Source organism: Aedes albopictus, chromosome 2 (genome assembly GCF_035046485.1).
Source record: "Aedes albopictus strain Foshan chromosome 2, AalbF5, whole genome shotgun sequence".
NCBI classification, from domain to species: Eukaryota; Metazoa; Arthropoda; class Insecta; order Diptera; family Culicidae; genus Aedes; species Aedes albopictus.
In genome coordinates, this window is record NC_085137.1 from 475,537,458 (window position 1) to 475,564,404 (window position 26,947).

At 38.8% G+C, this 26,947-nt stretch overlaps 1 protein-coding gene across 1 annotated transcript in view; it reads right to left on the bottom strand.

Moving 5' to 3' along the window:
* Positions 1 to 26,947, bottom strand: part of LOC109622845 (gamma-aminobutyric acid receptor subunit beta) — a gene marked incomplete in the record, with an annotated part of 313,910 nt that overhangs the window by 88,965 nt on the left and 197,998 nt on the right. Inside the window, 2 exon segments of the mRNA XM_062854093.1 lie at positions 10,973 to 11,055; positions 14,941 to 15,167. Coding sequence (XP_062710077.1) covers positions 10,973 to 11,055; positions 14,941 to 15,167 — 310 coding nt within the window.

Here is a 26,947-nt window from a genome sequence, read left to right on the forward strand (position 1 = left end):
GGATAACTAAGCGGCACTAGTGGAGAAGATTAGATTTGACTGGTCAGTGTGCCCACTCAGCATCTACGAGCCACCAGAGGCGTGCTTCAGGTGCTTCGAGCTAGGCCATAATGCGTAGGAGTGTATACGCACCGATAGGAGCAATCTCGCCAGAAGTATGGAGAGGAGGGTCACGTCGCCAAGGAGTGTAACTTGGCATTAAAATGCCTGATTTGCATGACATTATGTCATGTGACGGGAGGACCCAAATTCCCAGGCACACGTGGAAGAAGCAAAAGTCGACAACAGTGAAGTCACAAACCAGAAACTAAATCATTGTGAAGCCGCACAATAGTTGCTGAGGCAGTCTACCATATTAACAAAAATATATATAATCAGTCTCGGAGTCAAGTATAGCCTTGCTGGCGGACCCGTACCGCTTTCCCAACGATAACGGGAACAAGGTGGCGGATAAGGCTGAACTGGCGGTGATATGTATATAAAACTGATCGGTTTCTAGTTCAAGAGATAGTTTCGGTCTCAAACGAATGCTTCGCAACATCCAAAGTCAAAAGGGTGTACTATTGAGTTGCTACGCCCATCAGGGACCGACAGATCAGTTCTCGCCCATGCTAGATTCTCTATCTTCCGCGGTGGGGGATTGAGGCCCGTGGTCATTGCTGGAAACTTCAAAGTCTGGATGGTTGAATGGGACAGTCACTTCACCAGCGCAAAAGGCTGGGTTTTGTTCGAGTATATGGTCAGAGAAAACGTGGAATTTGCGAAAGTTGGAGTGCAATATACCTAAAATGCGAACAGGGCAAGACCCACCAGCAATGTGACCTTTTTGATTCTGGATTTAAACCCTAACTCAGACTGAAGGTTTGACGCATAGTGATCATCTGGTGATTCGGTACAAGATCTAACACAGACGAAGACCACTCACGAGTGTCATCGATAGCTATCGCCCATGGCTGACTTTGCACTTCGAAAAACCGGCATATGGGTAACGATTGCTCATGGAGGGTAACATGGATAACCTGCCTAGTGATGGAAGCCATGATCATGCGTGCGATGCCATAATGTCAAGATGATTCCTACCCATGAAATTGCGGGGCTTCATGCATCGTATTTAAAGGATACAAAAAGCCCGTACCGATGAGAGCAAAATGGGGCCTTCAAGGCGGCGCACTTCCTGGAGCACAAATTGGTCAAAGCCACGTTACTTTGGTAAAAAACGAGTAATTCATCGCAATGGCGAAATCACTTAAGATGAACAAGGAACCGGGTCCAAATGGTATTCCGATCAAAGGCAGTCATCAAGGCTCGCTTTGATATTGGAATGCAAATGCAGAAGAACAGAGACAAATTTCCGAAGAGATGGGGAAAATACAAGGATTGGTTGAACTACCTTCAGACCAATCTGCCTGCACGGCACCACCGGAGAGTGACAAGGCTGGCAGTATATACCGAGAGGTCAGAAGACTCTGAAGCTAAGGGAAAGGGACGAAAATAACACGTTCATCAGTGTTCAGCGCGGTCAACAGCGTTCAGCTGGAGCGCCATGCAGAATACCATATATCACCTAAAGTCTATGCTGGATCCTAGACAGATACTTTCAGAATATTATGTTCCTCTACGACACCGAGGAATGGTATTATGGGACGTTGCGTACGATGCCATATTGAGATTCACACTACCAGCATGTGAGCATAAGGTGAATCGAAAGAGTAAGACACAAATTTCTCAAATGGAGCTGACCTACTGAAGAGTAAGAGGAGTTGACCGCGGCGTATTCAATAGGTATAGTACAGAATTGGATGAGGTCGTAACAACTGGAACTAAACCAATCAGAATTGAGCCCTGATGAAGATCCCAACCACAGGATCGAAATGTTGGCAATGATCTAAATTAATCAACGCTTTTCTGTGACTGAAAGCCGAAAAATAACAAGATGGTGGTTAATAATAGCAAGTCCGAGCAACAGGCGGCAAACGATTATCGACTGCAAGTGATCATTAAAACAGCTGGATTTCATGATCGCTGACAAGCTGAAGCGACCATGGTGCTGTCGAAGTTTATGTCTAACTGCACGGCAATACATTCGAGCAAGCTTCTAGGCTGCTTCCGACAGTTGCGGTACCCATACTACGATATGACGCTGCTATATGGTCGAGCGAGCTAGCGGCCAGTAGAAACGTGGAGTGAATTGACCTACACGTTGATGCGCTTAAGGGTGGACACTGGCCAGCGCTATCGTATAGTCTCAATAGACGCGGTTTGTATGCTAGCGGGCGTGATGCTCATAGCGCTAGTGATAGCAGAAGACGATGAGTTCTTCGAGCTGAGTGGCGTAAGTTGCGCTAGGATCCATCTAGCCAGAACGTCGTTAATGTGAAGTAACAGAGAGCGTGGTACTCCTCTAGTACGGGTCGATGAACACATATGATCAACCGAGCTTGTCTAAGTAAATTTTCACCTGACACAATTTCTGTTGGATCATGGGTGCTTCAGGTTTAGGTGCACAGATTCGGTATGCAGATTCTCCAGCACCAACCAAAGCAGTTGGGCGCGGGCGGGGTTGACCCTGTCCGCCTTCCGAGGACAAAGGGAGTGGTGAGGACCACTCGGAAAACTGGCTAAACGCCAGCATGTTACCGTGATGGACTCTCCAGAGCGAGTCATCGATGTTCGAGGCTACGCAGCTAACCTTGAGGGTGCGATGTGCACTAGCCCCTCTCTGAAGCAATACCTTGGTGGTTCCGGAGAGACGTAGGGTTTGGCGACCATAGGAATGGTTTAGTGGGTACGAGGAGAGAGTAGTCCTGGTTTTTACTTTTGTTGTAGAAGACGGCCTCAGTCCCACACTACCCTATCCTTCCTGTTAGGGTGTCTGTTGAGCAGATTACCCCCCTATGGTTTAGAAAAAAAAGATTCTCCAGCACGTCACGAGTGCACAAACTGTGGCAAGACCGCGGAACATGCATCGTTCGAATGCTCAGACTTCTAAGAGCAAAAGTCGAATATGCAAGAAATATACGGTACAGATATTACTCCGGACAACATTATTGAAAGGATGTGTATGGGGGCCGACAAGGGGGACTCCGCATCTTCCACGGTCTCCTGAATCGTACAATGACGGAATGACCAATAGCTAAATGAGTTGGCCCCCTCTCCCATCTTTGAGCTTCAGTACAACAGAGAGTGTATAGTACTGTACTGAGGGCTCAATCCTTCAAAGAGTGAGAGGACAACTTAGCGCTTTAAATAGTTGGTTGAACGCTTACCAAAAGAGGGTGCTGATGGTTCTTATTGATGACGTCTGCGCACCATAAAATAAAGGAAAGATAGACTGAGGCTCTATAAGCCCACCAGCTCCACACTACCCAGAGAACCGCCTCCAGTGTATCTGGTTGAAGATTTCCTAATTCTCTAAAAAGATAGATTAGCAAAGCTAGGAAGCTTTGTGATATTCCCGAAGATGTAATAATTGTGCTAGAATGCATAACTGAATTATGTTAGAAGGAACAACTTGGATGACCCTATACTATTGTGAATATTGCGTAAGTCACTGGATCAATCCGTTCCCCGCCATCTTAGCACACTACAGTAGAAGCACTTGGCATAATACGGAACCACGCGTTAAAACGACTTTCTCCGCCAAAGCTCCTCTTTTCAATGAGGTAGCTTCACACTGATACCGTCGTCATGGTGCTGGCTGTCACTGATGCTTGCTAGGGGACGGACACACAAGGGGAATAACAGTAAACTATATTCACACCCCACAACTATCTTCAAAAGTTGTCTTGAAGAAATGGGTTTTTTATTCTAAGCAACATTTCAATGACCTAATAGTTCTGAAGAGGTTTTCAGTACCATTACCAAAATATCTTTTTTTGTTTTACGATGGTTTTTCATACCTCTTCGATTCCAAAAACATAAAACTATTGCTTGGGTGGCTTGTTGTCTCCTTTTGTCCATCCATTGCAATTAAGAACAGCGTTTTTAGTATGGTGTTGGTTTCCGGTGCCATGTAATATTCATAAATGGAATTCAACATTCTTTTAAGAAAACATATCTCGATTTTGACACAATGTTTGTAGGTCATATTTTAAAAAGACTAAGGGCCAACAGTTGAGTCTCCTTCTGTGCTCTGCCACGATACGTTCACCCCGATTCTCATGTTGCTTTCAGCGAGTTTTTTTTTGGATTATTGTTGACATTAAACTATATCGAAATTCGAATGGGCAAATAGTGAGTGTCAGGGCGTAAGAGACTTAAGGTTGAAGGATTCGTCATTGACATAATTGAAAAACAAAAGCAGTTTTCTCGCTCAAAACTTTAATGTTTGCATTGAAAATGTATTCACTGCACTCCATAATCCATCCGCGAAACAGTGAATACTTTTTCACTGCGAAAATTTTTGTTTTGAACAAGAAAACTGCTTTCGCAATTTCAATGATGACGATAATAGCAATGACGAATCCTTCAACCTTAACTGTAAATGGTATAAAAATCATCGTTGATGAAAATAAATTGAAGATACAAAATTTATTTAAAATGTATCAAAAAGAATGCATTTACTTCAACATGGTAGAATGACATGACTCTGAATGTAATCTTGATATTATAAAAATTGAATTGTAAACACATACGAAAGCGGATGATAGCTGATAGGATGCTCATACCTCTATGATGATGGAACGCTTTTCAAAGTGACAGGGAATGGGATTTCGATAATGGTGAGTTTGGTGTTGACACTCTCAAACCGTTGTGATGATAAAAGTGGTGAAATCAGCGCATTGCTTATTAATAAGTTTTGGCAGATGTGTGACAATATATTAGAAAAAGAGAATAGCGATTCAGTTGGACGAAGTGTTAGTGTTTGTGTGTGTATGTGTGAATGTGAGAGGGAGCGATAGCGACAGTGAGTTACGTATTGACACTTTTCGCTGGTTTTCCTTTGCTTGTTTGGGAAGTTGTTATAGGCAGTTTGGTACTTTTCTTGGCAAATTCGGTGGGTGGGAATATTGTCGGTTGGTTTGGCATTTGATTGCTGTTGCGATTATTTTCCGTGGTAGATTTGATTGTTGTTGGTTGTTTTTTAGAGCATATATAAGGAATAACACGTTGTGTGCGATAGTTTTCCACCCATGGGTGACATTGAGACTAGCCGTAGTCAACCTTCTGCGGTTGCTGTAGTAGAGAAGGCGACCGATAATTAACCATTATATAGTATATATATGGAAGAAAATAAAGATGGAAAACGATTTGAACGAAGGAAAAATAGGCATGGAAATGAAGAAGAAGGAAACCAAAGAGAGACGAACTGAAAATGTGATTGAATCTTTGCTAGATCATTTGAAGTTTTTATTTCTTGTGTGTATTTGGTACAGTATGCTGTTTCGAAATAAGCCTAAAATGTATTGTTAAGTGTATAATCTTACTGATAAGTAGCATAAACTAAATAACAAACAGGGGCAATTTAATTAGATATTTTCTCTTGATTCATCTTCTCATAACAAAAAGAAAACAAAATGAAATCATATTTCCAAGTTGGAAAACACCTCCAAGAGTTAAATCCAAGAAAACCGAAATCAAAAAAGTTGCTTTCAGCTCAAAATTGTCGTACAAAAGGCAATTTGTTGGCGTTGCTGGTAGACCGTATCGGGTGACTTTTTCATGGTTTTCCATCGTATGCATATTGAATTCGTCACACACTCACAAATGAAGGCACAACACAGAAAACAAAAGAACCAGATAAAACCAAAGAAAGAGACCACAAGAAGACATCTGACACAAAACAAACTATGGTCAAACCGAAGGCTTCAAACTTGGGTAACAACGAAAGAATGAAAGTCCTGTTCTGTTCCTCGAAAGCAACACAGTGAAACTGAAAAATTGTAGGAATGTTTGCTTATCAGTGCTACCTTGCGCTTGTTTGTTCGATTGTCTTGTTTTTCCTTCTAGGAGTTTTAAAACAGTTTTAATATAGCTTTCTTACAGATAATAGGTAGTATGCATGTCTTTGCTATTTGGTAAAAAGCTTGCCTTGATGTACAATTCTAGCATGTGATTTTCATTCGGATAAAAGCTTGAAACAGCAAACCGAACACTTTCGGACGATTCATTCTTCTGGGATGAGTTTACAAATCAAGACGAATCGATCGGAAAGTGATCGCTGTTCAAACTTTTATGGCACTGTACAAATTGTGTGATCTTCTTCTACGCTTGTTGCTATCGCAAAGCTACACCCTAGGCCAAGTCAATTTGATCAAATCGTGGTTTTGATTGACTTGGACTAGAGTTCACAGTAATTCCTTTCTTTGTTTCCTGACTCCAATTGAACACTTGGTAAAATCTAACAGCGAAACTTTTCTTTTTCTGGTGAATGGAGCAAAATATGAAATGTTTAAACACACAAGCTTTCGGGAGGCATTTCGGTAAACCGCTGGACACCGACTGATTGTACACACTAGCAGTTATACATGGCATCCCCTTGACGGTTAATCTACAGCTGGCTGATCATTTACCAGATTGTGGATGCGGCATTGGTTCCCCCGAGACTGGAATGGATTTCTGCGTTTCAACGAGAAATCTGAAATTTATCTAACACATTTTCTCAAACAGCAGTTGGAGAGCAATTTTAGTGGAATCCGAAAGGAGTTGCTAGCGCAAGTTGAAGTGATTCCGACACCGAATTTATAAGAGACCTCAGCAAAATCCAAAGAAGATTGTGTGCGAAACTTGGTAAAGGCAACTGGCAATTCCTAATGAAATCAGGAAGGATTCTGTTGGATCCTGGGGAAGGATTTCGTTGAATCCTGCGGAAGGAGGATTCCGCTGAAACCTTGGGAAGTATTCCGTTGATACTTGGAAAGGATTCCGTTGACTCCTTGGGAAGCATTCCGTTGAATCCTTGGGCAGGATTCCGTTGATTCCTTGGGAAGGATTCCGTTGAATCCTTGGGAAGGATTCCGTTGAATCCTTGTGAAGGATTGCATTGAATCCTTGGAAAGGATTTCGTTGAATCCTTGGGAAGGATTCCGTTCAATCCTTTGGAAGGATTCCGTTGAATCCTTGGGAAGGATTTCGTTGAATACTTGGGAAGGATTCCCTTGAATCCTTGGGAAGGATTCCCTTGAATCCTTGGGAAGGATTCCCTTGAATCCTTGGGAAGGATTCCCTTGAATCCTTGGGAAAGATTCCCTTGAATCCTTGGGAAGGATTCCCTTGAATCCTTGGGAAGGATTCCGTTGGATCGTTGGGAAGGATTCTGTTGGACTCTTAGGAAAGATTTCTTTGGATTTTTTTGGATGAATCCTGGTTAATCCTTGGAAAAGATTTCTATAGATCATTGGAACACTGGAAAAAACTCCGTTGGATCCTGTGGAATGAATTCGAATGACTATTGAGAAGGATTCCGATGGTTCTTTGAATCTTGAACAAAAATTCTTCGTTCCGATACATCCTACTGAAACGATCAACTGTCTCCTTCAGATGTATTCCTTTGAATTCTGCCTTTGTTGACTTTATAAGCTCTCAAGTCGTAACTGTTCAATATAAAATCTGTTTCATACATTCGAAAATAACTTCCAATAAAAAGAACACGCACAACACAAACATATGTGAACTCGTCCTCAAAAAAGGATCAAATCTACATCGAGAAGTCGGCGGCACGCGTCTTACCTCCCATCAATCTGCCATCAATCACCGTCGTCGTCATCTATTAAGCGGCTTAGACCCTCTCGACGACGACGACGACGACTACGACGACGACTACGACGAGGTTCGGTTAACAATTCATGATTCCCACTCAGTCCCCGAAACCGTTTAGCATCCTGTCCCCCACCATCGTTTCAATTGCGAAGATAATGCGCTTGGATCATATTTCAAACAAGTCAATGACGACTTACGTCGTCGCCCACCATTTTGCTCCTCCTGCTGGTTGGCTCGAACCATTTGGTTGGTTGGTTGGCGTTGACGGTCGCAAATCCATTCCAGTCGTTGAGTGGGAGTGGGGGAGGAAGGAGGTCCAAGCACACATACACACGCACACTTACGGGGAAAACACGCACGCATTTTAGGGAGCGGAGGGATACGTGGGTCGGAAAATCCACTAAGTAAATGCACGAAAACGGCTTAAAATGGCTAGAGCTAGGGCAATTTGAGGCGGATTTGAGTGAGGTACGGTGGAGAAAAGCGTTATTGGAAGTGGTATATTATGCGGTTGGTTTTAAAACTGTGTGCCTTGGTGATCCTGGGAGAAGTGTCTTCTTTACAACTAATCCGATGAGGCTATTTAGACGCACATCATCGTCGTGTGTGCTGTTTTGCGAGCGTGTATTTTTGCCAGTTACGTGTGTATGTTCTTCATTAGCTGTGTGTGATGGGCAAGGAGAACTGCTGCGATTTAATAGTGCTGGGAATGTGTGTTGTTGTGTATGTGTATCTATGATTGTGTAGCAAATAAAAAACGATCTATCTTCCACTTTTCTCCACGGGATTATAAACGTACCCTGGGCTGAGGGTAAGGACGTGGCATTAGAGAGGTTTAGGACGAAGGAAATCTGAATCTGGTATTTTATGGCGAATGGCACACGCATGAAAAGAACGAGTCAGATGGAGGGAGAGAGACAGAGAAAGTTGTGGCGGCGGTGGCGAGATGTTGACAGAAGGAAAATATAAGAAATTACGATTCGCTGGGGGATATTTTTGCAGAAATAAATATCACACAGCGAGATGTGGGGGTTCGCCATCCGCTGCTGGCTGCTGGGAAGCAATGAGTTTGGGAAAACCGGATTTCGGACCGAATTTAGCCCACGCTGGCTGTCTTGTGTGATCGGCTCCAGCAGCGGGGTGCCCTTATGGGGGTCGTTTGGTGACCTTGGGCCCCCCTGCTGTGGGCGGTTTTTGCGGGCTTAAGGGAAACCGGTTTGTCCCGGACGCTCATTGACGACCGGGGTTGATTGGTTATTGCGACAATAGAATACAGAAGAAGCATCGTAAAAAAGGAAAGTTTTGTTGTCCTCCCCATAAAAAATTATCAGGAGCTAACTAACAAGAACTCGGAGAGAACTCCTCACGGAATTCGGAGAAAATTCCTCACGGAATTCGAAGAAAATTCCTCACGGAATTCGGAGAGAACTCTTCACAGAATTTGGAGAGAATTCCTCACGGAATTCGGAGAGAATTCCTCACGGAATTTGGAGAGAATTCTTCACGGAATTCGGAGAGAATTCCTAACGGAATTCGGAGAGAATTCCTAACGGAATTCGGAGAGAATTCCTAACGGAATTCGGAGAGAATTCCTAACGGAATTCGGAGAGAATTCCTAACGGAATTCGGAGAGAATTCCTAACGGAATTCGGAGAGAATTCCTAACGGAATTCGGAGAGAATTCCTAACGGAATTCGGAGAGAATTCCTAACGGAATTCGGAGAGAATTCCTAACGGAATTCGGAGAGAATTCCTAACGGAATTCGGAGAGAATTCCTAACGGAATTCGGAGAGAATTCCGAACGGAATTCGGAGAGAATTCCTAACGGAATTCGGAGAGAATTCCTAACGGAATTCGGAGAGAATTCCTAACGGAATTCGGAGAGAACTCCTAACGGAATTCGGAGAGAATTCCTAACGGAATTCGGAGAGAGTTCCTCATGTAATTCGGAGGAAATTCCTCACGGAATTCGCAGAGAATTCCTCACGGTATTCGGAGAGAATTCCTCACGGAATTCGGAGAGAATTCCTCACGGAATTCGGATAGAATTCCTCACGGAATTCGGAGAGAATTCCTCACGGAATTCGGAGAGAATCCCTCACGGAATTCGGAGAGAATTCCTCACGGAATTCGGAGAGAATTCCTCACGGAATTCGGAGAGAATTCCTCATGGAATTCGGAGAGAACTCCTCACGGAATTCGGAGAGAATTCCTCTCGGAATTCGGAGAGAATTCCTCACGGAATTCGGAGAGAATTCCTCACGCAATTCGGATAGAATTCCTCACGGAATTCGGAGAGAATGCCTCACGGAATTCGGAGAGAATTCCTCACGGAATTCGGAGAGAATTCCTCACGGAATTTGGAGAGAATTCCTCATGGAATTCGGAGAGAATTCCTCATGGAATTCGGAGAGAATTCCTCACGGAATTCGGAGAGAATTCCTCACGGAATTCGGAGAGAATTCCTCACGGAATTCGGAGAGAATTCCTCACGGAATTCGGAGAGAATTCCTCACGGAATTCAGAGAGAATTCCTCACGGGTTTCGGATAGAACTCCTCACAGAATTGAGAGAGAATTACTCACATAATTCAGAGAGAAATCCTAACGGAATCCGAAGAAAGTTCTCACGAAATTCCGAAAGAACTTCTCACGGAATTCGGAGCGAACTCCTCATGGAATTTGGGGAGAATCCTCCATGGAACTCGGAGAGAATTACTCATGGATTAGGAGTATTGTAAATCTTAGGTTCAGTTCTGCTTTTCAACTGTCGCAAAAACCTTCCAACCCTTGAGCGGTAGTACTGGGAGAACCAAACGAGGAAAAATACAGAAACAGATCATGACCAAAATGAAACATACAGAAGATGGAGCGAGTGTTTTTTTCTCTGGCAATGTGTCTCGATAAACGACGGCAAGCTGTAGGTACTTTCGTTAAGAAAGGATGTGGGGAAAACTTCTGTGAAACATGTCATATTTTGTTCCATTTTTTGGTTTCTGTGAGACCTGAGACGCGAATCTTCGACTGTTTTGTTTTTTCTTTGATAGCAATGTACGTTTGCTTCTCATTACAGGTATACGGCGAGATTCGCATACGGTCTTAGAGCACAATCATAATATCTTAAAAATCGAGAGAATATGAGTGGAATTGCACCTTGTTCTTTTTAGCGACGCTAGCGCCGACTTGAGCGGAGAACTTACATTTAGTGTTATATAGTAGGTAATTAAAAGGTTTTAAAATAAGGCAATCAGTGGCAATTCCGGTAGATACTTACAGCTTTCTATTTCTATGTGACATAACTGTCTATCCATTGGAAAATATTGTAAATTCATTGGACATGATGCTGTGATTGTTAATCTGCAATTAATAAATAGCATAATGAGACAACGTGTACTTACAATAGAATCCAATGCTTTTGATGCTGTTTTTTTGTTATTTCGCTGTTTGCTATGCAGTTGCTTGCTCTGTGTATTCTCATTGGAAATAAAATCAAATATAAAGTGGGTGTTAACTAAGTACATCGATTGGGAGCAAAACAACATAGTTTTTCTGATCATCATCACTGAGCTTCCGTTGGCATTTCTCTGGGACAGGATTAGGGCGCCCACTAACAGAGAAATGTTATTTTCACACATTTGGGTAGTTGCAACGTGCAATGGTGGGCTAAACCCAATGAACGTCTACCTCGAATAAAAGCTGTAAAGGCCATGTTCTAAAACCCAATTCAGCTCTTATTCAGCTTCCAAACGTTCACTGGCTAAGGCTGAAGAATGTGTGACAGAAGGTAGTGTGGTGTGAGCGAGAAAATGTGTGGATGATTGGTGTGATAGTTCTTAGGTATTGCGCTTTTTTTTTTCATTTCGTTAGAATAGATAAGATCACATCAAAGTAGATCGGACCACACAAACATTGCGCACATTTGATTGGCTAGTTTTAAGAGCACACACGCACACACGCTGGACACGCTGGCAAAGCTTTGGGATCGACTTTGCGCCAGGACGCGGGTACCGGCGTGGTGTGTACCAGAAAAACTATACTGCTCTCGGTGATACAGATTCGGTTTGGCTTGCTACATGGTTTGAACTGAAAAACACTTACACGAGGGATTTCGAGGGAAACAGGGAGTGCAATTTAAGGAGAAGGATGTGTTGGGAATCACACAACGAGTGCTGAGGAGTTGTGTTCTAGGATGGAAGCTGACTATTTCGTTTCCAAAAATTGTCCATGAGTTGTCGTTCAGAGCTCTGGAGCTCTGAGTGATACAGAAGCTTTTAGACAATGGTGTCATGGTGTTTGGACTTATTTAGAATAGGCCATCTAGAATTTGAAGAAAATGTTTTAGAGAAAATATCTCACGGAAATCTAAGATATTTATTCATGGGACTGCAACTGCTTTGTTAGCAGATTTCTGGTGAAGTTCTAAAGAAAATATTTTTCGAGTTGTGAGATAACAGTTCACTTATTCTGAAAGAATTCCTCATGCAATTCGCAATTCTGTAAGGAGTTTTAACATTACTATTCTCCGAGCTCTCAACAATTGTTTCACGGAATTCCGATAGAATTTTTCAAAAAAAAAAAAAATAAAATTAAAATGTCCCTCTTACAAGAATCGGAGATTTCCTAACGGAGTTCTGAGAGAATTCAAAACGGAATTTGGAAAGAATTCCTAATGGAGTTCTGGGAGAATTCTTAACAGAATTCGGAGAGAATTCCCAACGGAATTCTGAGAGAATTCCTAACGGAATTCTGAGATAATTCCTAACGCAATTCTGAGAGAATCCCTAACGGAATTCTGAGAGAATTCCTACGGAACTCTGAGAGAACTCCTAACGGAATTCTGAGAGAACTCCTAACGGAAATCAGAGAGAATTCCTGACGGAATTCTGAGAGAATTCCTGACGGAATTCTGAGAGAACTCCTGACGGAATTCTGAGAGAATTCCTAACGGAATTCTGAGAGAATTCCTGACGGAATTCTGAGAGAATTCCTGACGGAATTCTGAGAGAATTCCTGACGGAATTCTGAGAGAATTCCTGACAGAGTTCTGAGAGAATTCATAAAGGAATCAGAGAGAATTCGTAACGGAGTTCTGAGAGAATTCGTAACGGAGTTCTGAGAGAATTCCTAACGGAATTCTGAGAGAATTCCTAACGGAATTCTGGGAGAATTCCTAACGCAATTATGAGAGAATTCCAAACGGAATTCTGAGAGAATTCCTAACGGAATTCTGAGAGAATTCCTAACGGAATTCTGAGAGTATTCCAAACGGAATCTGAGAGAATTCCTAACGCAATTCTGAGAGAATTCCTAACGGAATTCTGAGAGAATTCCTAACGGAATTTTGAGAGAATTCCTAACGGAATTCTGAGACAATTCCTAACGAAATTTTGAGAGAATTCCAAACGGAATTCTGAGAGAATTCCTAACGGAATTCTGAGGGAATTCCTAACGGAATTCTGAGGGAATTCCTAACGGAATTCTGAGATAATTCCTAACGGAATCCTGAGAGAATTCCTAACGGAATTCTGAGAGAATTCCGAACGGAGTTCTGAGAGAATTCCGAACGGAGTTCTGAGAGAATTCCGTACGGAATTCTGAGAGAATTCCGAACGGAATTCTGAGAGAATTCCGAACGGAATTCTGAGAGAATTCCGAACGGAATTCTGAGAGAATTCCGAACGGAATTCTGAGAGAATTCCGAACGGAATTCTGAGAGAATTCCGAACGGAATTCTGAGAGAATTCCGAACGGAATTCTGAGAGAATTCCGAACGGAATTCTGAGAGAATTCCGAACGGAATTCTGAGAGAATTCCGAACGGAATTCTGAGAGAATTCCGAACGGAATTCTGAGAGAATTCCGAACGGAATTCTGAGAGAATTCCGAACGGAATTCTGAGAGAATTCCGAACGGAATTCTGAGAGAATTCCGAACGGAATTCTGAGAGAATTCCGAACGGAATTCTGAGAGAATTCCGAACGGAATTCTGAGAGAATTCCTAACAAAATTCTGAGAGAATTCCTAACGGAATTCTGAGAGAATTCCTAACGAAATTCTGAGAGAATTCCTAACGAAATTCTGAGAGAATTCCTAACGGAATTCTGAGAGATTTCCTAACGGAATTCTGAGAGAATTCCTTTCGGAATTCTGAGAGAATTCCTAACGGAATTCTGAGAGAATTCCTAACGGAATTCTGAGAGAATTCCTAACGGAATTCTGAGAGAATTCCTAACGGAATTCTGAGAGAATTCCTAACGGAATTCTGAGAGAATTACTAACGGAATTCTAAGAGAATTCCTAACGGAATTCTGAGAGAATTTCTAACGGAATTCCGAGAGAATTCTTAACGGAATTCTGAGAGAATTCCTAATGGAATTCTGAGAGAATTCCTAACGGAATTTTGAGAGAATTCCTAACGGAATTCTGAGAGCATTCCTAACGGAATTTAAGGAGAATTCCTTACGGAATTCTGGGAGAATTCCTAACGGAATTCTGGGAGAATTCCGAACGGAATTCTGAGAAAATTCCTAACGGAATTCTGAGACAATTCCTAACGAAATTCTGAGAGAACTCCTGACGGAATTCTGAGAAAATTCCTAACGAAATTCTGAGAGAATTCCTGACGGAATTCTGAGATAATTCCAGACGGAATTCTGAGATAATTCCTGACGGAATTCTGAGAGAATGCCTGGCGGAATTCTGAGGGAATATCTAACAGGATTCTGAAAGAATTCGCATCGGAATTCTGAGAGATTTCGATACGGAAGTTAGGGTGAATTCTCTTCAGTATGGTTTGGGAATTCCCATCGGAATTCAGTAAGAATTCCCTCGCGATTTTCAAAAGAATTTTCATCGGAATTTCGTTTGGATTGCAATTCTGAGAGAATTCTCATTGGATTTATTTTTTCCTTGTTAGTCAGCTTACCATCAAATCGAACCTGGTCATTAAATATGCCAACAAATAGAGCATTCAATCGAAATTTTTCTTAACACTAGAAAGGGTTGGTCAGGATAGGAAGGGATCACACGAAAATAACCAAAAAGAGTAATACCTATCGTGTCTTTATATCAAATCCAAACAATAAAACACTCTAAAAACTAATAATCAACAGAAAAATAAAATAATTTTGACTCCACTCAGCCTCGCCTAAGCGAGCCAAGCGAACGGCTTAAGAACTAAAAAGGCGATTATGAATATAGTTTTTTTTTTGTTCAATCGTAGTAAGTTACAACAAAATCTTACCGAATACTTCTAGTTATAGATCCAGAATGATGTATTCTTATAAATTCATTACTAGTAGTCGCTATATGAAAGTATGATTGTTTCTCGTTTACAAAAAACGTGTCGGGTACCCAAATATTCTTAATGAACTCAGATCCAACTGACAGTGTTTCTACACCCGGCCTTTTTCTGTAAGCTAAACGTGGATCAGTCCAAAATTGTCGAAAGTAGAAATCCAATGTGAAATCCTATTCGTTTTTAGTTGATTGATTTCATTCGATTTGATACGGATTTTAGCGTTGGGGTTTAGATTAACAATAGGTTTTTGGGGTTTTCGATTTGCAATTATTTTATCGTTTATTGTGGATTGTTTTTTTTTTGCGAGAGCGAAACCGGTCGTTGTTGGAGATGAGATGAGTTTTTTTTCCGGACGAAGACGACGTCATTTGTGTTTGCGGATTTTCGGTTTTGGTTTTCGTATTGGTTTCGGTTGTTTTGCACAACACGCGGGGAGAAAGAGAAGAGAAGAAAAAATCAACGGTTACAAAATTGGGCACTTGCTGTCCACAGGGTGGCGGTTTAGAGTAATTTGGTTTGTTTTTCTTATATAGGACTAATTAAAAATCAATTAACTGCGTTTTCTTAATGAACTGAACATATCGAATAATGAAAAACACCAATGCATTAACACAAATCGATTATAGGCAATATTTAAAACACACACAGACTATAGGTTACATGGTTTCTATAGAGCAAAAAATCCGATAACAACACAAACGAGCGGTGTGGGCATCAATGGGAGATAGAGAGAGTGGTGTCTATAATTAAAATTAAAACCCCGACGAGCTTTCATCAATTTATCACTGTCATCGTGGTGACTCGGGAGCCCCTTGACAGACTCTCGTTAGCAGCTTGTGAATGGTGGAATCGCGTCTGGTGACGTTCGGAAGGTTGATGAAGTCAAAAGGATTTACGCTCATTAGCGGCTCGGCTCGGGTTTCGCGGCTGTAATCAACGAGATTCCTGATTCCGATTGAAATGCAACTGCAGTTGCAGTTGGGATTTATTTTTTACACAATCAGTTAAATATTTCCTACTAAAACAAATTCGAGAGAGCAATGAGAACATCCAGAATATTGAAAGATAGTGTGTAATAACTGTTGAGATTCATCTCAACCAACGATTTTGACTTTGTTGTAGTTTCAAACGGATTTAGAAAAACCTGATCATGAAACCACTAATGCTGATTCAATGAACCTCTCGAGCTCCTACGCTTGTTCTGGCTACTACTTAGTCCCGTTTTATTACGCTAAATCGAATTATTCTAAACCTTTTTTTTTGTCTGTATTAACGAGATTTTTAACCCTAGGCTAGTTCATTTCGGGACCCACGCTTTACTTCCCTGCCGAAGGAAGAACCCACATTTTGTGAGTATGTCGGGAGGGGGATTCGATCCCAGGTCCTCGGCGTGATAGTCTTGTGTTCTAACCACCACACCAGGTCCGCTCCACTACTCTAAACCTAATAAAGGTTTCATTCTAGTTCTACCGTACCTCTGATATATCTTGAAATAGGGCATTTTTTTAATATCGTACAAATTGGGCCGAAGGGTCTCAGATTTTCATAAAACTTTGTCCACAGGCCGGGCTCATGGATATATGAACAAAAAATATTGAGAAAAATTCAGGGTCGCCTATTTTCCCGAAAACCTCAGGCGGAAATTTTTTGTTTTCCCCTGACACTACTTACTTTGAAAAATCATAACTCAAGAACGAAGCATCGTAGAAACAAAGTTTTTTTTTAGAAAATGAAAGCAACTTTTCTCAGAAATCCAAAAAGAATATGAACTGGAGAGAAAATTCGTAAAGAAAAGCCGGAAAAACTATGCCCAAACTTGTGGAAAATTTTCAAAAAATTTTTTTTTATAAGTTTTAATCGCTGAAATTTTTGGAATGCACTTTTTTTTCGTTTTTGAATTATGGCCAATTTTGTTGAAAAATGTCCAAATGTGCCATAAAAGCCTTTTCTTTGGAAAATCATAACTCAAGAACGAAGCATCGTAGAAACAAAGCTTTTTAATGAAAATGAAAGCAAATTTTCTCAGTAAACCAAAAAAAAAATGAAGTGGAAAAAGTTTTTCACAAAATTTTCCACCGTTGAGAAAATTCATATAAAAAGCCGGAAAAACTATGTCCGAACTCGTGGAAATTTTTTTCTAAAATTTGGGTTGTTTAATGATAAAAATATTGCTATTTTCTACAGTTTAAAGATCATATTGTACTGAGTATAACAATATTTTATTGCACTCCTATATCATTGCATTGATGACCAAATAAACAAAACAGTTTCAATCGATAGGATTAACAGCTAGCCCTGAACAATAAAAAAAATCCTATACAAACTTTGTATAAATTTTAGAAATGCTTCCCGGGCATCAACATTGGTGAACTATTGGATTTTGAATATTTTTTGGGTGAAGATTCAGATTGAGCGATAATCTGTACCCCGTTGAGGAACCCAATTGTAGCTAGGATTCCGATGGTGATATGAAAAAATTGTCAATGAACAAATTTTTAAGAAAAACTTTAAGAAAAATCTTGCAACGGTCAACCATCGTTTTTTTTAGGAGAAAATTTTAATACGCCTAATTCTAAAATTTCAAATATCTTAAAAATTTTCGTAATGCAAAAACTTGCAATGTGATGCAAAAACTTGATGTGAAAACACGCGTTTCAACATAAAGATGACGAGAGAAAATATATGTAAAAATTTTGAAGTGTTAAAATATAGTGCATATTCAAAATATTGGCTGTTGAAAGAAATCGTATAAGTTTGAATACGAATCTGGGGCTTATTTTGACTAGTAAGGCTGACACAAATTTTATTTTGACTTTTTGTCTCTCCCCCCTTCACAGATTTTTGGTGGATTTTGCCTCTTGGGGGGGGGGTGGAGTTTGGTTCTTTTTAACCAAGACAATCATTAGCAACTTGAAAGTCATTGCAGGATTTATGAATAAACTAAGAGTTCCTGAAATAATATTTGAAAACATAAATATTGTTTTTTATTTTTATGTATACTAGTTTACAAAATAAAACGAAGTCGTGAACTTCTGTCAACAACCAAAATTTTTGGAGCACAATTTAGTGCTGATTTCGAAACCGACCTTCAAAAAGTTTTAAGTAGAACAGTTTTTGGGTTTTAGCTCAATATCGAGTTTTACAACTTTTTAAAATATGTAATTTACTAAAATTCAAATATATTGAGTTTAGTTAAACCAATTTTAATTCTTTTTCCATGAATTGAAAGCTGAACACAATACCATTCGATCATCCGAATACAGGTGTTGCGTCAGATTGATGAAATTCAAGATATTGGCGTGTTTTAGGAACGATATCCTTAAATTTTAGCAAAATTCCCAAAATTTTTTGAAGAAATGTATTTTTTTTTCAATAAGAAAAAAAAAACAATTTAAAAATTCTTTCTCGACGATTATTTGACATATCATATGTAGGTAAGTTACAGTAAAATTTTCAGCTCATTCAGAGCATTGATTACGGAGAATGAGATGTTTGAAATGAGCGACTTTGCTTAAAATTAGAACATAAATCGATTTCAAATCATCAACCTTCTATGGAAAGTCGAAAAAAAAATCCGCTCTACTGTAATTTTTTTCCTTCGCGTTTTCGAACTCAGGGCATGATTCTACACCAAAAATGATCATCAGCTTAACGAGTTGAAATATGCTGTGAACTAGTGTAGTATATAATATAATATATATAATTTTAAATATAATTTTATTTCACTGATAGGAAATATCTGTTATTTGACATCCAACTTTTGCAGAAAAAAAAGACAAAAAAATAGATATTTGACATTTTTGACAACAAAAAAAAAATGGTGACCAGTGTAACATTTATTTTATAAAGCCTAAGCAGTTTCCATAGATCTTGTTCTCAGACTGTTTTTTCATATCACCATCAGATTTTTGGCTACATTTTTTCAAAATATAAATGTGCAACAGCACATAAGACCTTTCCAAAAACTATTCTAGGGTCGAAAAAATGTTTTTTCAGCGGACAATTTTACTTCCCTATTTTGAAAAGAACTGCAAAGTTTCATTCGAGTCATGAACCCTCAAGTCGGGTCGATCGGTGATTTGCAGTAGGAACAGTCAAGTGTGTCATTTGAATTCTTGATTTTTTTTTATACAAAACCTTCTAAACTACATATGCATAGGAGATCCTGTGCATTGTTCAACAAATTTATTCAATGGCTATCCTGGATTCCACCAGGAATTCCTTAAGCGGTTTCTTCACAAAGTTCTTACAGGAGTCTCTTCTGGGATTGTCAGAGAGTTTTTTTTTTGAGATTTTTCAGGGAGTTTATTTTGGATTCCTTCAGAAGCTTCCTGTAGGATTTCTGCAGGAATTCATTTTGAGAATCCGAAACAAGTTCCTTATGGGATTCCTCCATAAAGTCGTCTTAGGATTCCTCCAGCAATTTCTTAAGGATTTTTTTTAGAATTCCGCCATGTTCCTTCACAGATTCCTTCCATACTATTTTTTGGGATTCTTCAAGTATTTTCTGAGATTTTTCCAAAAATTTCCTGCGGGATTTCCTTTAGGATTCCTTCAAAAATCCTTTCCGGGATTGCAAAATGTCTTCCGGGACTCTCTCCTAGAAATTCTTTCTGAAACTTCTTCAGGAACGCTTTCTGAGACTCCTTGTGGATATCCCTCCGGAAATCCTGCAAAAGCTTCTTCCGATATTACACCAAGATCTTCTTTCGGGACTTCTGCCAGAACTTCTTCCGGGATTCTTTCATGAACTACTTCCGCTATTGGTTCTAGAACTCTTTTTCTGTTTTCATCGAGATATTTTTTCCAGAATTTCTACGGAAACTCTTTCCGAGACTCTTCCAAGAACCTCTTTTGGAGTATCTGCAGGGAATTCTGGGGGAGTTCTGCAGAAAATGGGGAATTTCTTCCAGGATTCCTCCAGCAATTTCTTCTGGGACTCTTTCAGAAACTGCATCCGGGATTTCTTTCGTGAACTTATCCCTAGATTCCTTTAGAAACTTTTTCCGGGATCTCTCTGGGGTTGTTGGAAACTTTTTCTCATATTCCCGGAAACTCCTTCCTCTAAAATTTTTCGTTTCGAAACATCAACACCATTCTGGAAATCTCCAAGGCATTTCTGATGGAAATCCTCTTAAAGTTTGTTACGGAATCCCAACTGCAGTATTTTAAGGACTTCCTTCAGGAGTTTTCTTCTATAATTTTATATGGAATTACTCTAGGATTTCTTTAGAAAGTTAACACGAGTTGCTTGAGAAATACCTCGAACAATTTCTTAATGATTTCCTCCAGCAAGTTTGTAAGTAATTCCTCAGGACTTCCTTGTGGGTTTCTTCAATAGTTATTCCCGGGATTTAATTTTTCTACGAATTCCATCTGGAAATCCCAGAAAATAAAGCTTCTGAAGACATTCCGAAAGAAATGATTAAGAGAATATTGGAAGGAATTCCCGGAAGAATCTTGAAATGAGTATTATACGGAATCTCGGAAACAATTCCTGGAGGAATTGCCGAAACTGCTGCAAAAAAAAAAATCGGAAGCAATACCCTGTAGTGCCAGAAGGATTCTTAAAAGGAATCATAGAAGGAGTTCCTGGAGGAATCCCAGATGGAACCTTCTTTGGTATCTCGGAAGGAACACTTGGAAAAATCCTAGAGATGATTTCTGAATAATTGACGAATCTCAGCGAATTCTCGCTGAGGAATCACAAATGCAACTCTCAGCGGAATCCTGCAATCTTGGAACGACTTCCTAGAAAACTTCGGAAGGAATTTTTGGAGGAACTCCGAAAGAATTCTTAGGAAATCTCGGAAAGAATCACTGGAGGAATCCCGAGAGGATTTCCTGGAGAAATCCTGGGCAAGAGCAGGAGAAATCTCAGATGGAAAATTTCCAGTAATCTCAGACTAAATTCCTAGACGAATCCTTGAAGGAAATCCGCTAAAGAATCTCACAAAGAACTCCTTGGGAAACTCTTGGAGGCACCTTGGAAGAAATTGGTGAAAAAATTCATACCTAAATTTTCTCAATATTGTTTTTCAAAAAGGGATCTGTCAGGAGTGGAAAAAAAACTTAAAAAAATTTTCCTCAGCAATCCATATTGTTTTTGATATTAATAAGGGTCTCGCCATAAATTCGTCATGGATGTTGCTGGCTATGCGCTTGGAGATGGGAAGAATTTTGAAATGTTTTCCCCAAGAACTCATCAAGGACCAAGGAGTTGAGGACTATTCAAAAGTTGCGCAAACAACCTTTCAAGGGCATACGGAGAAATATTTTTTAGGAAATTGAATCTATTCAACTAAAATTCTCGTTGGTAATAAATGGATGAACTTTAGTTGCCCAGATTATACTGTCGATCTACTATCCTTTGTAGATACATTCCACGCACTTCTACATCGCGGTTTTTGAACTTTATTGAATGGTATTTACGTACGGCTGTTGACAATTTTGGTTCTTTAGGCACCAACATGAAGATTGATGCTTATATTCTTCTAATACATAGTACTTTAAACTTTGGCAACTGTTTCGAGAAAGTAGAAAACTTCTTGGCGTGCTGTCAAAATTTGTACTTTTTGTGATGGTTACGTTACGCTCTGTTTCTTGATTTTCTCGAAGTAAGTAAAAAGGTTCAGTTTCCAATTAAAATGTATGAATTGAACCTTCTACTCCAATAAGACCTTTTGATATACTGGTTTGCAAGTTATTTTTATAATGTGTAAAACAATATTTTGAAGCAAAACTCTCGCGTAAACCTAACGTGTGCAATATGTCTGTAGCATCAAAGTTGACTAGTATGGATCACGATGAGAATCTAAAAAATATTTAACAGTTAATTTAAACTCTAGTATAAAAATGGGTCGATATGGTAAGTTAAGAAATCTAATGAGGATCGCATTCGAAGTGAACTTCCAAATTCAAAATGAAGGACACTTTTATCAGAGAAATTGAAGTTTAGTTGTTGAAAATCATACAGAATCATACAGAAAGTAAGAACGTTTCTGGAGTAACTAATAAACTGACAGCTGTTATCAAATTTTGATTTTTTTTGTTTCAATTCTATATAAACATTAGAAATAACAGTTGCTCGAAAAAAGTATACTGAGGTCGAACCTACAGTAGGATAAGTGTACCAATTATGGCTATAGTATCAATCATTCGCCATAGTTGATTTTCACCCTTTAACGATGTAAATCAACAAGAAAAAAAATTGTGAACAACAGATGACGTTCACAAAAGATGGTTGCACTCATTTAAACTCCACATTTTGCTCAAATTATGGAAGAAATAAATCATTTTGCTTAAAATTTCGGCTTCCTTGCACCTAATATCGCCATAGTGTACCAGTTATGGCTAATCCCATAAGGAATGCATGTAAATAGTGCGAAATGGAACCGAAGTTAAAAAATGTAGCCATAACTGGTAAAGGGTTCCTATCATTGGCACACGCTGTAATGAATACTAAAAGAAGTTTTGGCTCTGTTTCTATATTTTTCCTGTAAAGTATGGAAACTAAGCTATCTTTTAACACATTGTTGACATTCGTTGGTCTTCTCGTTGTTTTTGTACAAATAGTTTTTCTTAGGTAGTGCCATAATTGGTACAGGCACCCTAAATGATTTTTGAGCAGCTTGTGGTTGTGAATGAGATGCTGTTGGATCAGGGATATAATAAATAGTTATATGGAGACGCATGGTTTCCGATTATGCGAATTCAAACCAATGGAGACGCATGGTCGTTAGTAATTACACGAAGATAACCTACTTGGTTGATCTCCATATTGATACTATTTCATTTCAGATGCATATTATTCTACGTTATTCCTTCATAGTTGTATAGTTTGTCATTTTGTTCAAAAATCCCTGCATTGCTCTCTCGTAGATTGTTTTGCTGGTAACCTATATTTGAAGCTTTTTTGTGAATTCGTTCAACGACTTCAATTCTAGAATAACTTATTGATTTCTACTAGTGGTTATCATGTTGAACAAATCCCGTACATAATTTTAACCACAGACACCACTCTCTACAGTATTCGGTTTCTGTCTCCCTAGAAAGATGTATGACTTTGACGGTTTCAAGCAACGACGTTGACGACCGTCCAGTAAGTCGGTTTAGCACTTTGTAAGCACTTGTTTTTCATCATCAGCGCTATATGTGTACGTTCATAGGGTAAAGGGTTTGATAGACTCGACTTTTAGTAGCTAATGTTTGAAATGGAGCTGGGGTTGTAGGTATTTTGTAATTAACGCGTTCTAAATGATGAAAAATCGTACATCCTTCTGAGAATTGTGGACTGATATATTGAAAAATTGTTTTATCTATATATGTATGGTATAACAGTTTAGCGGTGATAATGATTGTTTAGTTATTGATGCACTTTTGCTTGAACAAAACACATTCACGTGATGTTATAGTAGCATATGTGATTAAGACAAATACGAGCACTCTCGCACACACGCACACACTTACGCCAAACTACTCAGCAGACTCAAATTCAACACAGTAACGAAAGATATAGAAATAGCACACACATCCTAGCTGGTAGAATTTGTGTATGAAACTACCGTGTTGTTCGTAGCGTAGATAGTTTACTATTACTGTAAGAAGCAATGACGGTGTGATGGGGAATGGGAACCAAAAAGTTTATATTTTCACTGTTCTATGGGTGATTGGTTCTTCTTTTTTATAGTGGTGGTGTAGGTGATGTGAACTTTTTGCTTACACAGTCTAGTATGTGAGGAAGCGGCCAACAAAAATGTTCGAAATCTAGCAGATATGTTTTCGTTTCATTAAGCATTTTTAATTGACTGGTTTTTGTGAGATGTTACTGGCGGCTGTGCTTGTGTTTTTACTTGTTACTATTTTGTCTAGAATGTATGTATCCTATTTTGGAAAAAACGACCTGTTTGATTATGAGTTGGTCTAATAAAATCTAGAACGTGCATGCATAGTTAGTAGAGGTTGAAACAAAATATAATATGCTTCTTGTTGTAGAAGTTTGTCCTTAGGAGTCTATCCATACCAGAACTTGTTTTTATGATAACTTTTGTTACAGTATAGTTTAAGCCCAGTGTTGTCTGATAGATTTTTTTGAATGTGTCAATATGTACTAGTTTAAATGATTTTTAGAATTCTCCATTCATGGCAGAGTATGTGTACTGATAATGATGTTTTGGAAACGAAAAATGCAGATCAAATCTGTTCATGATCCGGGTATGCATGCCTACTTTGTTCAGTCCTCTGTAAATTCTTTGTACTCTTTATTTATTTATTATAAATCAATGCGTCTTTTTATTTTTTTTTAAATTTACAATACGCCAAAACAACTGATGCCGTCTACTGTGTGGCCATGGAGTCCATTTAATAATATATTATTCAAGAATTCCCAAAGTAATTGTTTCTGGAATTCATGTGAGATTTCAGTCTGGTATATCTGACATTAAAACATAAAAAATGAGTAATTTGGAAATACCAACAATAATGAGTCTTAAGCTGGAACTCCAATAACTGGAATTTTTCATATGCTATTAAAACCCGTTTTCAGCAAAGCATTTTTTTTCTAATTGCTGTTGAAGCTATTCCAGTATCTTTGCAATTTTTTTTTTGAAATTGTTTCTAAAAAACATGTCAATGGAATCCTTGGTTGCAATTTCTTATGTTCTTATGTTTGTTTTACCACTACGCCGAACACTATCATGGCGTCTAGACACTGAATATTCAGTGTCTAGACGCCATGAATTATTGTAAACTACACCCTCACCATCTACCCACAAATAGCCAACACAAGCTTAAGTTCACCAAACCCGACAGTCCTACGCCAAGCAACCGGCGATACAAACGTAGCGGTATCCCTATAACCTCCCTGAAGAAGACCCAAACCAAGGGTCGAAACGTCGGATGAAATAGTATCACCCCGCTTATAATTTATCCGGACCGAAAAGCCAACCATAGAGGGATAACTCTGCCAATCCGTCGGTCGTTTCCACAATCAGCTTAAAAAAAAAACAATTGCGGTTTTTTATAAAGTGCTCTCTTCTCTCTGGTATTTGTCTAATGAAATCTGTTTTATTAAATTCAGTCACTGATTTACTGGCAGTGCCTCTCAGCCGATGTTATTTCAAAAATAACTTTCAAAAATTTCTTTGTTTGGGTTTACACTTGGGTTTACACTACAAATTTCAACATGGTGTTTTTCGGAGTTTTGAATACTGAATGTTATTAGGAAGTTATCTGAACTTTTTTCCTTATTACTTTTCTACCAGTTTTTCCGTAAATTTCTATTTAGCCCATTCAATATTCTGTTGGAAATGTCGGAAATGTCCAGTATTTCTCATTGGAAGTGCTGACCATTTTGAAGACTCCTTACGGCACCACACTTTAGAAGTCGCAACATGAATGGTTATCATATTTTTACATTTGGTTTAATAATTTTAGCAGGAGATCTACAAGATTTTTTTTTCTAAAACTAACGTAGAAGTTCCTTATCATAAAATTTAGAGAAAGTCTCAAACATCAAATCAAATAAAGTTGTCTGAACGATAAAATTTTCTAAATCTGGATTTTCTTATAGATTTGATTAACATCAGGAAAATCAAATGTGACACATCTACGCCCAATGTAGAATTAGCAAACGTTAAAATACTCATAAACAAAAATAAAAAAAAACGCTCAAAATAGCTTTTATTATGGACAATTTTTTGAAACTTCTTGACGAATTTTGTGCTTCAAACTTTTCCAAAACTCCATCTTCAAAACAACACAGCTAATCGCGATTGGTAATTTTTACCGAAATATCAACCGCTGAGCGCTCGGTAATGGATTTTTACCAAAATTCTGAAAATATTACAAAATTCCGGTAAAATGTTATCATTTATCTGTCAAACTCTTACGAAATTCGGTAGAAGTTGCAAGCTTTACCGATTTTTTCCTGTAAAACAAACCTAACGGTTGAGATTTTGCTAAAACATTACCGAAGTCGGTGATTTTTTCTTAGTGTGAACCTCTGAAAATTCGATCAGAAATCGATGTATACAGTGTATCAAACAATTATCCGTACAGCAATGTTTTGGTCAAAATAATTTATCATTCAAATGTTTTTAACTTTATTATACGTCAATCAAAAACGCTGAAATTTTGATCAATCATAAACCATATAGTGGGCTTCGTGGCCGTGCGGCTAGAGGCTTCAGTCATCTAGGCGTTTCGTCAGCCTCGGAGTGTGGGTTCGATTCCCGCTCCAGTCGGGGAAAACTTTTCGTCAAACGGAAAATTCTCCACTGGGCCACTGGGTGTTATGTGTGATGTCCGTTGTCATATGTTAGTGCTTGTTCAGTCTGTACAACCTCTGGTTGAAGACGGTGTAGTGTCTTTTTAAATAAACCATATATTGAAGCTCCATTGGTAAAATTTTAAAATTTTGAGCGAGATCGAATAAGTTTTCTGAATGTTATAGAACTTTTAGTAAAACTTATAAGATTTTTGAACACATTTTTAAAACATTATATCTCAATATGTACTCGATGAAACTTTTTCAATCTTTTGTGTGTTACAGCTTATACCTAAGGCTTTCATATGCAGCTTCCTTTGAGGTTTTATATTCACTACAAAACTTTTTTCAACTTTTTTGAACTCTCTTAATGTAATTTTTTTTATACAGGACCTTCTAAACTACATATGATGAGTAGGTCCTATGCATTTTTCGTTCCGGTTATGCACTTTTATTGGTGGAAAACGTTTGGCAGATTATATGTGCAAAATATGGTTATTTTTCAAATATCGTGAACTACATAAGCAATTTTTTCATATTTTTTTGTAGTGAATATGAAAGCCTTAGGTATAAGCTGTAACACAAAAAAGATTGAAAAAGCTTCATTGAGTACATATTGAGATACAATGTTTTAAAAATGTGTGCAAAAATATTAAAAGTTTTAAAAAAGTTCTATAACTTTCA